This window comes from Delphinus delphis, chromosome 7 (genome assembly GCF_949987515.2).
Source record: "Delphinus delphis chromosome 7, mDelDel1.2, whole genome shotgun sequence".
Classification (NCBI taxonomy): Eukaryota; Metazoa; Chordata; class Mammalia; order Artiodactyla; family Delphinidae; genus Delphinus; species Delphinus delphis.
The window spans coordinates 93,758,490-93,771,351 of NC_082689.1; the positions used below are offsets into that span (position 1 = coordinate 93,758,490).

General features: G+C 36.3%; 1 protein-coding gene across 2 annotated transcripts in view; it reads left to right on the plus strand.

The window, feature by feature from the left end:
- ZRANB3 (zinc finger RANBP2-type containing 3) overlaps positions 1-12,862 on the plus strand; it is a 261,258-nt gene that overhangs the window by 183,168 nt on the left and 65,228 nt on the right. For both annotated transcript variants that reach the window (XM_060016888.1, XM_060016889.1), the window contains one exon: positions 25-141. In XM_060016888.1, the coding sequence (XP_059872871.1) occupies positions 25-141 (117 nt within the window). The remainder of the gene's footprint in view (positions 1-24; positions 142-12,862) is intronic.

Sequence of the window (12,862 nt, forward strand, 5' to 3'; positions counted from 1 at the left end):
TAAACATTATTTTCTCCTACATAGGAATTGAATTCCAGCTTTGAAGAGTGGGAAAAATTAATGAGAACTCCAAATTCAGGTGCCACCCAGACTGTCGTGGGGTTGTTTACTCGCATGTTTAAACAAACTGCTATTGCCAAGGTACTCATTGCTGGGCCATCATGTGTTTGTCTTGATACAAATTATTTAATGTATTTAATTTTTTTTAATTATGTAGCTTATTTGCATACTGCAACATGTCTTTGCCATTTAATTTTTAATCTCTATTATGGAAAAATTCAGACATATTCAAAGTAAACAGTAGTATAATGAACACTATTATACCTGTTCATATATCGATCCTTTTCTATATATGGGTATACTTTGATGAGGGAGTATAATATATATCACACTTTCCCATTTAAAGGATTTATATATATTCATGTTTGTTGCCAGCTTTTTCCATGGTGCTCCTACATAATTGCTACAAATAATCTTTTTTTATGTAAGTCAATCATTTTTAATTGGTATTATGTTTTTAGATCCCTACAGATAGATGTGTTCACATTCTGTTTGTCCAAAACTGCAAATTAGAGTTTTTAAATCTCAGTATGACTCTCAAGTAGACGCATCACACATTGTCTGCTGTTTTTACCGGCATGGTTGAACTTATACATACTAATGAGTGTCATCTTTCTCCAATTCTGAGATCTTTTATAACATAATTTTTTTTTTATTTTATTTTTTATTTATTTTTGGCTGCGTTGGGTCTTCGTTGCTGCATGCGGGCTTTCTCTAGTTGTGGCGAGCGGGGGCTACTCTTCATTGTGGTGCACAGGCTTCTCATTGTGGTGGCCTCTCTTGTTGCGGAGCATGGGCTCTAGGCACACAGGCTTTCAGTGGTTTTGGTTCGCGGGCTCTAGAGCCCAGGCTCAGTAGGTGTGGCGCACGGGCTTAGTTGCTCCACGGCACGTGGGATCTTCCTGGACCAGGGATGGAACCCACGTTCCCTGCATTGGCAGGCGGATTCTTAGCCACTGCACCACCAGGGAAGTCCCTATAACATAATTTTTTTTTTCTATATAACATAATTTTTTAAAGAGAGGTTTATTGAGGTATAATTCACATACAGTGAAATTTGTCTTTTTAAAACATATTGTTTGATGAGGCTTGACAAATACATATAGTCAGTTACCACTACAATCAAGGTAGAGAATATTTGCATTACCCCCAAAAGTTTCCTCATGCACCTTTGTAGTCATTTCTGTCACATCTCCCTCTAGACGTTGGTGGTCACAGATCTGCTTTCTATCACTATAGTTTTGAATTTTCCAGAATGTTGCAAAAATGGAATCCTATAGTATGTAGCCTTTTGTCTGGCTTATTTCACTTAGCATAAAGCTTTTGAATATTGATCCATTAGTTTTTTCATTTATATTGCTGACTGATATTCCAATGTATGGATACATAAATATTTATATATCTATATTAATATAACAATTTTTAAAAATTCCTTTACCACATAATGGCCATTTGGCATAGTCTCAGTTTGGGCTATTGTGAATAAGCCTGTTTTAATCATTCATGTACAAGTCTTTGTATAGACGTATTTTCATTTCACTTGAGTAAATAGCTGGAACTGGGACTGCTGGGTCATATGGAAATCATAGATTTAACTTCATAAAAAGCTGTGAAATTGTTTTTCCAAGTGCCATATTTTTGCATCCCTACTGGCAATGTGTCAGAGTTCCAGTTGTCCTATATCTTTGTTAGCACTTAGTATTGTCAGTCTGTTTAATTTTAGTTATTTTTCTCAGTATGTAGTAGTATCTCATGATTATTTTAACTTGCCTTTTCTTAATGACTAATGATATTGAGCATATTTTCATGTGCCTTTTAGCCATTCATTTTTTTTTTTTTGGAAAAGTGTTCATATCAAGCCCATATTTATATTGGGTTATAAGAGCCCTTGATATATTTTGGAAACAAATTCTCTAACATATATGTCATTTCCAAATAATTCTTCTAAGTCTGTAGATCCCATTTCTGTTTTATTTTTATATATATATGTAAATTTATTTATTTTATTTTATTTATTTTTGGCTGTGCTGGGTCTTTGTTGCTGCGCACAGGCTTTCTCTAGTTGCAGACAGTGGGGGGGCTACTCTTTGTTGCGTTACTCAGGCTTCTCATTGTGGTGGCTTGTTCAGGGTGGAGGTTCAGTTTGTTTTCTGATTTTGTGGGGGGTTTTTTTGTTTGTTTGTTTGTTTGCATATGGATTTTCGGTTGTTCCAGCACTCTTTGTTGGAAAGACAGTTTTTCCCTCATTGAGTTATCTTGGCACCTTCATAAAAAATCACTTGGTTATATATGTATAGGTCTGTTTCTGAACTTTCTATTCTGTTTCATTGATCTATACATCTGACCTTACAGAATACTACATTGGCTTGATTACTCTACCTTTATAATAAGTCTTGAAATCACATGGTGTTCACCCCTACTTTATTCTTATTCAAAATTGTTTTGTCCCTTATAAGTCCTTTGCTTTTTCTTACGAGTTTTTAGAATTAGCTTAAGTATGTACAATTTTGATTGGAATTGTTTTGAGTCTATGGATTAATTTGTAAGAATTGACTTCTTTTTTTAAATTGAGATACAGTTGACATACAACGTTACATTAGTTTCAGGCGTACAACACAATGATTTGATGCTTGTATATATTGCAAAATGATCACCACAGTAAGTTCAGTTAACCTCCATCACCATGTATACTCACAAAATTTTTTTCTTGTGATGAGAACCCTTAAGATCCACTTGTTTAGCAACTTTCAAACATGCAACGCAGTGTCATTAACTGCTGTCACCATGCTGTAGATTACGTCCCGTGACCCATTTATTTTATAACTGGAAGTTTGTACCTTTTAACCTCCTTTGCCCATTTCACTCACTGCCCCCAGCCCCTTGCCTCTGTCAGCCACCAGTCTGTTCTCTGTATCTGTGAGCTTGGTGGGGTGGGGGTTGGAGTTGTTTGTTTTTTAAGATTTCACATATAAGTGAGATCATAAGGTATTTGAGTTTCTCTGTCTGATTTATTTTGCTTATTAGCATAATACCCTCAACAATACATGTTGTTGCAAATGGCAAGATTTCTTTCTTTATTATGACTCAATTATATTCCATTGTGTATATATATACATACCACATGGTTTTTTTTTTTTTGACTGCTTTGGGTCTTCTTTGCTGTGCGTGGCTTTCTCTAGTTGCGGTGAGTCGGGGCTATGCTTCATTGCGGTGCGCGGGCTTCTCATTGCAGTGGCTTCTCTTGTTGCAGAGCATGGGTTCTAGGCATGTGGGCTTCAGTAGTTGTGGGTGGCGGGCTCTAGAGCGCAGGCTCAGTAGATGTGGTGCATGGGCTTAGTTGCTCCATAGCATGTGGGATCTTCCCGGACCCAAGATTGAACCCATGCCTCCTGCATTGGCAGGTGGATTCTTAACCACTGCGCCACCAGGGAAGTCCCCTATATACCACATTTTCTTTATCCATTTATACATCAGTGGACACTTATGTTGTCTTGGCTATTGTAAATAATGCTGCAGTGAACATGGGGGTGCATATATCTTTTCGAGTTAGTGTTCTCATTTTCTTGGCTAAATACCTGAAAGTGGAATTGCTGGATCATACGGAAGTTCCAGCTACATTTTTGAGGAACCTCCACACAATTTTCCATATCAACTGCACCAATTTTCATTTCCACCAATAGTGCACAAGGGATCCCTTTCTATACATTCTCGTCAGCACTCGTTACTTCCTCTCTTTTTGATAATAGCTGTTCTAACAGGTGTGAGGTGGTATTGAGTATTGACTTCTTAATATTATTCAATCTCCTGATCCATGAAGAGAGTATCTCTGTCTTTTGATTTAGGTCTTTAATTTCTCCCAGCAACGCTTTCTAGTTTTCTTGAATACATTTTGTTAGATTTATTTCTAGGTATTTCATGTCTTTTTATGCTCTTGTAAATAGTACTTTTTTTTTTGTAAATAGTACTTTTAAATTTAAATTTCTACTTTTTCATTGCTAAATACAGGATTTTCATTGATTTTTGTATATTGGTCTTTTATTTTGTAACCTTGCTGCACTCACTTAATAGTTCTTATGGCTTCTTGGTAAATTCTTTGGGATTTTTTACATAGACATCATTTTGTCTGCATGTAAAGGTACTTTTATTTCTTCCCTGTAATCTGTATGCCTTTTATTTATTTTTGTTGCCTATCACATTGAAGGAACAAAAGTACAATTTTGAACAGAAGTGGTAGGGTTGAATAGCCTTCCCTGCTGCCAGTCTTAGAAAGAAAGCATTCAGTCTTTCACCATTGATTATGATGTTATCTTTAAGATTTTTACTGATGCCCTTTCCTAGGTTGAGAAAATTTCCTTCTTTTCCTAGTTTGTTGAGAGGAGAGATGAGACATATAAAATGTTTTCCTTTGGCAGAGCAGCAGTAAGAACGTAGCTACCATAAAAGTGGATAAGAAGAAAACAGATAAAATGTAACAAAATTATAAAAGCTGAGCATAGGCTGCCATGACAGTCCAAAATAATAGGAGTTCCTGACACAGGGAGTCCATACTCACTCACAAGCTTTATTTCCATTGGCCTCTACCACATGCTGACTAGGAGATGAGAGAGCACCCCTACTGGTAGCGTACAAGCACAATACCCTACCTATTTCCTGGACCCTTTTCTCAACTCACACTAATCAAAAGCCTTAAGCCACTGTGAGAGAGGTAAAGTCCCCCTCCCCGAGCCTCCAAAGTCCAGTTCAGGATCAGCTGCTTCTGGGGGCTGAACAGAAACAAAAGCCATCTACACCTGGGAGTTGGGCAGGAAACCCTATTGAAATCAGGACCTTTATTAAGACAGAAATCTGTTACTACTGGAGGAGAGGCAGGAACCTCTGTCCTGCCCAGGACCACCCACAGTTATATGACATAGTTTGGTTGTCTTAGGGGAGCGGGACAGAAACACCAGGAAAGCCACACCTCCAAGACTCAGCTGGAGCAAAGGGCCTACCTTATACTGATGTGCTACCTGTAGATCCAAGAAATCTTCCGTCCATTATCATGAACTGAACAATGAGAAACCATCAAGATTAATGTAGTACTGGGGGAGAGAGATATCCCTCTATAGTTCAGGCATGCAGGGACTGCTGAAAGCTTAGAGTGCAGTTGGGACACTTAGAAGAATTCTTGGCACACACTTTCACAAGGTAGAAGCATCCCACTATTGCGGACATTTCAAATTTGTGGTGCACTGAAGGTAAAGCAAGAGAACTTAAATAGAACTCAGTATTGACTAGATTGTTGCAGTCCCTCACATACTATCACCTTGATAGAAAAAGAAGCATGCCCTTTTTTGGGTGTAAATATAATTTATCTCCGTCTGTCCTGTTCTTCCACACATAATTTCTAGTATTTAATAGAAATTATGAAATAAACAAAAAAGCAATTTAAAAAAACATCATCCATTGTCAAAGATAATGTAATCTATAAAGCCAGATGGAGAAATAACTCAGATTTTAGAACTGTTAGACAAGGACTTTAAGAAAGCTATGAATAATATGTTAAAGGAGCTAGTAGAAAAGGTAAACAACATAAATGAAAAAGATGGAAAATTTCAGAAGAAATATAGAAACTGTAAAGACAGTAAAAGGAAAATGCTAGAAATAAAAACATAGTATCTGAGAAAAAAATAATTCTTTCAATCAGCTTATAAACCAATAGTTGAGATAAAAAGTAATAATAAAAAATGTAAATCATAAAAAAAGTAAACTTTTTTTTTTAATCCAAATTTCTTGAAGGGTATCTAGCCCCCATTTCTTTTTTTTTTTAATACATTTATTTATTTATTTATTTTTGGCCGCATTGGGTTTTTGTTGCTGCGTGCAGGCTTTCTCCAGTTGCAGTGAGCGGGGGTTACTCTTAGTTGCGGTGCGTGGACTTCTCAATATGGTGGCTTCTCTTGTTGCGGAGCACGGGCTCTCGGCGTGCAGGCTTCAGTAGCTGTGGCATGCAGGCTCAGTAGTTGTGGCTTGCAGGCTCTAGAGCACAGGCTCAGTAGTTGTGGCACCTGGGCTTAGTTGCTCCTCGGCATGTGGGGTCTTCCCGGACCAGGATATTTATCTTAGAGAAATGAAAACTTGGGTTTACACAAACATCTTTACAAGAATTTATTTATAATAACCCCAAACTTGGAAACAACCCAAATGTCCTTCAAACAAATTGTAGTACATACATATAATGAAATACTCCATTAAAAGGAATGGACTATTGATAAATGCAAAAGCAGTATACTTAGTGAAAGAAGCAAATATCAAAAGTTTACATATATCGTGGCACCATTTTTATAACATTTTCAAAATGGTAGAATTATAGTGATAGAAAATATCATTATTCCAATGTAATTTTCTGGTGTTGATATTGTACTATAATTATATAAGAAGTGATCATTAGGGGAAGCTAGGTTAAGGGTACATGGGAACTCTGTATTATTTTTGCAGCCTCTCATGTATCTAAACTTTTTTCAGAATAAAAAGTTTTAAGTGGTATATATATAGTGGACACAATAAAGTAATCTAATGACAGAAAAAAAATTCAAGTTAATCCAAAAGAAGAAAAGGAAGATAAAGGAACAAAGAACAACTGCATCAAATAGAAAGCAACTTACAAAATGGTAGATTTAAATCCAGTTTTATCAATAATTGTATTAAGTGTAAATGCTCTAAACCCAGCAATTAAAAGACAGGAATTGTCAGATTGCATAAATTATATGATATCTATAAGAAGTTCTCTTTAAGTACAAAGGCTAAAGGTTAAAAATAAATGGATGAAAACAATAATCAAAAGAAAGATGAAGTAAATATATTAATATGAAATGATGTAGGCTTCAGAGCAAAGAATATTACCAGGATTAGAGAGGAAACTTACATAAAGATAAAGGAGTCAATTCTTTCTGACTCATAACAGTCAGAAATATGTGCATATCTATTAACTAAAACTTTTTTAGAAAACAGAAGAGGAATAAATATCTCTCAAATAATTTTATGAAGTGGAATTACTCTGACACCAAAACCACACAGACACATCAGAATAGAACTACAGACCAATATCCTTTATGAATATAAAAATCCTTAACAAAATGTTAGCAAATTAAATCCACCAGTATGTTAAAAAGTATTTATACCAGCAATGTAAGGTTTGTATAACATTGGATTAATTAATCACGGTATTTCACCACATTAACAGAGTGAAAATGGAAAACCATTCAATTATACCAATGAAAACATTTGATAGAATTCCACATCCATTCATGATAAAACATCTCAGCAGACTAGGAGTAGAAAGGGACTTCCTCATCCCAGTAAAAGGCATTTTTGAAAAACTTACAACTAACATCATAGTTAATGCTCAAAGACTGAATGCTGTTCCCTAAGATCAGGAACAAAATAAGAAAGTCTGCTCTCACCACTTCACTTCATCACTTTTGCTTCAACATTGTTTTCATAACTGTGCAATAGCCTAGAAAAAGGAACAAGAGGTATGCAGATTGAAAAGGACAACATGATTGTCTACATAGAGAATCAAAGAACACTTCAAGCTACTAGAACTAATGATTGAATTTATCAAGGTCACAGGATTCATGTTCAAGATACAAAAATCATTTGTAGTTCCATATACGAGCAATGAAAAATTGGAAATTGAAATTTGTAAAATACAATTACAATAGCATCAATAAACATGAGCTAATTTTGGAATAAATTCAGCAAAAAATATATTCAGTGAAAACTATGAAACATTGTTTAGAGAATGTAAAGCAAATTTAAATGACAAGATAAATCGTGTTCATAAATCAGAAGATTTGATATTGTTAAGATGCCTGTTCTTTGTAAATTAATTTATATACTCAATACAGTGTTAATCAAAATCCCTGTAGTCTTTTTTTATTGAAATTGACAAACTGAATGTAAAATTTATGAAGCAGTACATAAGGACTTACTGTAGCCAAAATAATTCTGAATGAAGTTGGGAGACTCACACCACATAATATAAATACTTACTATAAAGTTACAGTGATAAAACTTTGTGATATTGGCATAAGAATAGACATTTAATGAACCAGAAAAGAGAGATCAGAAATAGCCATTCATATTGATTGTCAACTGATCTTAGGAAAGGGGACAAGATAACCCAATAGGGAAATGATAGTCTTCTCAGCAAATGGTACTAGGACAATTAGATATCCATAAGAAGAAAAAAAGAGCCTTGATCGTTATTTCACACCATACATAAAAATTAACTTGAAGTGAATCATAGACTTAAATATAAAAGATAATTTATAAAACTTTTAATAGCATACATATTTTAAAATATCCCATCCTTTGGGTAGGAACATTTTTTAGATGGGATGCTGCATACTTTAAAGGAAAAACCAATGGGACTCAAAACTTTAAAATTTGTGGTGTTTAAAATTATTGTGTATGAAAGACACTGCTGTGAAAATGCTAATGCAAAATATAGATTGGAAGAAAATATTTGTAATACATTCCACCTGTTCCATTTTCCCATATCATAATTTTTGGTTTTATCAGTGTTCATTGTTTACAGTATAATGACTGTTAAACATTTCACAGTTGAGCTATAATTACATTTCCTTGACAACTATTGTTTTTCTTAGAGTTAATAACTATCTTGTTTTTTGTTTGTTTGCTTGCTTACTTAGCTTTCTTTGTACTTAGTACTGAGTATAGAATGCTGCTTAAAGGAAAAGAATATATATGAGAACCTTGTAGATAATTTCCTGCGTGCATAAGAAACCCTAGTTGGAAGTCAGAAGTGTTGATAGTCAATAGGAAGTTGCACCTAATTCCTAGGATCCTTGAAGAAAAAGAAAGGAGATGAAAAGTCAGTTGTCCCAGATTGGAATATATTCCCAAAGATTATTGGTAGCAGAAGGCTACCCCGACTTCCTACATTATAGATGTAGTAACTTTGAGGGGAGGTATCTGGTTATTACATTTAATATTGTTTCCATGTGAAAATGTGTTTCAGAGTTCTCCCAAACCTCTTTGTAAATGAACTTCTGAAATACCACAGATTATAAATTGGTTACTATGTTGTGTGCGTACTAACAGTTGAAGCTTCCTTTCTTTGGCTAAATGTTTTCCTAATTCAACAGACATTTATTGAGTGCTTACTATGTGGCAAGGATTATGCTTGGTGCTAGAGAGGCATGGTGAACAAGACATGGTGTAGATTACCTCTACACTATGGAACTATGTAGTAGGAACTATGTAGTTCCTACCTCTCAAGGAACTTGGAGTCTCTTGGGGAAGACAGTAAAAGTAAATGTTCAACTACAATAGAGCATATTTAGGGCTTAAAAAACAGAATATTTTGGAAGGACATGGGAGAAGATACTTGGCCAAGTCTTGGGGATTCAGGAAAAATGTTCCAAGGAATGAAAAAGTTAAGATTTAGCAAACCAAAATGGAGGGGAGTGAAATGGGAATGGGATGGAGCTGATGGAATGTATTTCAGCACATGAATCATTTGTGCAAACTCACAAAGATTAACCAGGAATGGTATATTTAGGGAACCAAAAGTAGGTCATGGCAAAAGCCTAGTATGTCAGAGAGGAATTCTGAGAGAGACTAGGTTGGAGACCACAGAGAGCAGTACCACATCATGAAGGTCACTGTTCACAGTGTGTAATTTGTCCTAAGGGTTCTGAGCAATCAGATATTGTGGAGTAGAGTAAAATGATCAGATTTGCGCTTTAGAAAAAGAACTGTAGCTACAGGCATGCCTCATTTTGTTGAGCCTCACTTTATTGCACTTTGCAGATCGCATATTTTTTTACAAACTGAGGGTTTGTGGCAGCCCTGCATCCAGCAAGTCTCATTGGCATTATTTTTCCAACAGCATTTGCTAACTCGTGTCCCTGGGTCACATTTTGGCAATTCTCTCAATATTTCAAACTTTGTCGTTATTATTAAATTTGTTATGGTGATCTGTGATCAGTCATCTTTGCTGTTGATATTGTAATTGTTTTGGGGTGCCTTGAACAGTGCCCATATAAGAGGGTGAAGTTAACCAATAAATGTTGTGTGTGTTCTGACTGCTCACCAGCCAGCCATTCCCCCATCTCTCTCCTTCTCCTCGGGCCTCACTATTTGCTGAGACACAGCAATATTGAAATTAGGTCAATTAATAACCATACAATGGCCTTTAAGTGTTCGAGTGAAAGGAAGAGTTGCATGTCTCTCACTTTAAATTAAAAGATAATGATTAAGCTTAGTGAGGAAGGCATGTTGAAAACTGAGATAGGCTGAAAGCTAGGCCTCTTGCACCAAACAGTTAGCCAGGTTGTGACTGAAAAGGAAAAATTCTTGAAGGAATTTAAAAGTGTTACCCCAGGGACTTCCCTGGTGGTCCAGTGGTTAAGACTCCTCGCTCCTAATGCAGGTGGCTTCGGTTCAATTCCTGGTAAGGAAACTACATCCTGCATGCCACAACTGAAGATCCTGCATGCCGCAATGTAGATCCTGCGTGCTGCAATGAAGATCCTGCGTGCCGCAACTAAGACCCGGTGCAGCCAAATAAATAAATGCACATATATATATATATAAATAGACATTAATTATTATATATTATTATGTGTGTATATACATACATAAATGCATACATAAATATATATTAATTATATATGTAACTCCAGTGAACACACAAATGATAATAAGAAAGGAAAACTATCTTACCGATGATATGGAGAAAGTTTTAGTGGTCTGGATAGGAAATCAAACCAGCCACAACATTCCCTCAAGCCAAAGCCTAATCTAGAGCAACGCCCTAACTCTCATCAATTCTTTGAAGGCTCAGAGAGGTGAGGAAGCTACAGAAGAATACAGTAAGTCCCCTACATACGAACCTTCAAGTTGCAAACTTTCAGAGATGTGATCATGTGTTCGTGTGTCCAGTCACGTAAGTTAGTTCACAGTCTGGCATACATTATCACGTGCATGCATCCTCTACAAGTGGTTGTGCTTTTCTGTACTTTACTGTACAGTCCTCTGTAGAGTACAGCAGTACAGTATCTTTATTTCCAGCCCAGGATGTCCGGAAGCAAGCGTAAAAGCAGCAGTATATAGCCAATTGTGTTAGTTGAGTACCTAGGCTAACTTTGCTGGACTTACAGACATGCTCTCAGAATGGAACTTGTTCATATGTAGGAGACTTATGTAGTTTGAAGGTAGCAGAGGTTGGTTCATGAGGTTTAAGGAAAGAAGTCATCTCTGTAACATAAAAGTACAAGGTGAAGCAGCAAGTGCTGATGTAGAAGCTGTAGCAAGTTATCCAGAAGCTCTAGCTAAGATAATTAATGAAGGTGTCTACCTTAAGCAACAGATTTTCAGTGTAGATGAAACAGCCTTCTACTGGAAAAAGATGCCATCTAGGACTTCTATAGCTAGAGAGAAGTCAGTGTCTAGGTTCAAAGCTTCAAAAGACAGGCTGATTCTCCTGATAGGAGCTAGTGCAGTTGGTGACTCTAAGTTGAAGCAAGTGCTCATTTACCATTCTGAAAATCCTAGGGCCCTTAAGAATTTTGCTAAATCTACTTTGCCTGTGCTGTATAGATGGAACGAGAAAACCTGGTTGACAGCACATCTGTTTACGACATGGTTTACTGAATATTTTAAGCCCACTGTTGAGAACAGTGCTCAGAAAAGATTTCTTTCAAAGTACTACTGCTCATTGACAATGTACCTGGTCTGATGGAGACATAAATTGAGATTCATGTTGTTTTCATGCCTGCTAACACAATATCTATTCTGTAGCCCCATGGATCATGGAACAATTTCAACTTTCAACACTTAATCTTTAAGAAATATATTTCATAAGGCTGTAGCTGCCATAAATAGTGATTCCTCATTTAGATCTGGGCAAAGTAAATTGAAAACCTTCTGGAAAGGATTCACCATTCTACATGCCATTAAGAACATTTATGATTCATGGGAAGAGGTCAAAATATCAACATTAACAGGAGTTCGAAGGAAGTTGGAGTCCAACCCTCCAGGATGACTTTGAGGGGTTCAAGACTTCAGTGGAGGAAGTAACTGCAGATGTGGTAGAAAACAGCAAGAGAACTAGAATTAAAAGTGGAGCCTCAAGATGTGACTGGATTGCTGCAATCTCATGGTAAAACTTTAGTGAAAAGGGGTTGCTTCCATGGATGAGCAAAGAAAGTGGTTTCTTGAGATGAAATCTATTCCTGGTGAAGTTTGTTGAAATGACAAAGGATTTAGAATATGACCTAAATTTAGTTGATAAAGCAACGGCAGAGTTTGAGAGGATTGATTCCAGTTTTGAAAGAACTTCTGCTGTGGTAGGATGCTATCAAACAGCATTGCAGGCTACAAGGAAATTGTTTGTGAAAGGAAGAGTCGATTCATGCAGCAAACTTCAGTGTTATTTTAAGGTACTGCTACAGCCACCCCAACCTTCAGCAACCATCACCCTGATCAGTCAGCAGCCATCAGCATCTAGGCAAGATGCTCCACCAGCAAAAAGATTATGACACGCTGAAGGCCCAGATGGTTAGCATCTTTTAGCAATAAAGTATTTTTAAATTAAGATATGTACATCATTCTTTTAGACATAATGCTATTGCACACTTCATAGACTACAGCATAGTTTAAACATAATTTTCGAACACACTGGGAAACCAAAAAATTCATGTGACTCACTTTCTTATAATATTTGCTTTATTTCTGTGGTCTGGAACTGAATCTGCAGTATCTCCAAGGTATGCCTGTCTGTGGAGAATGC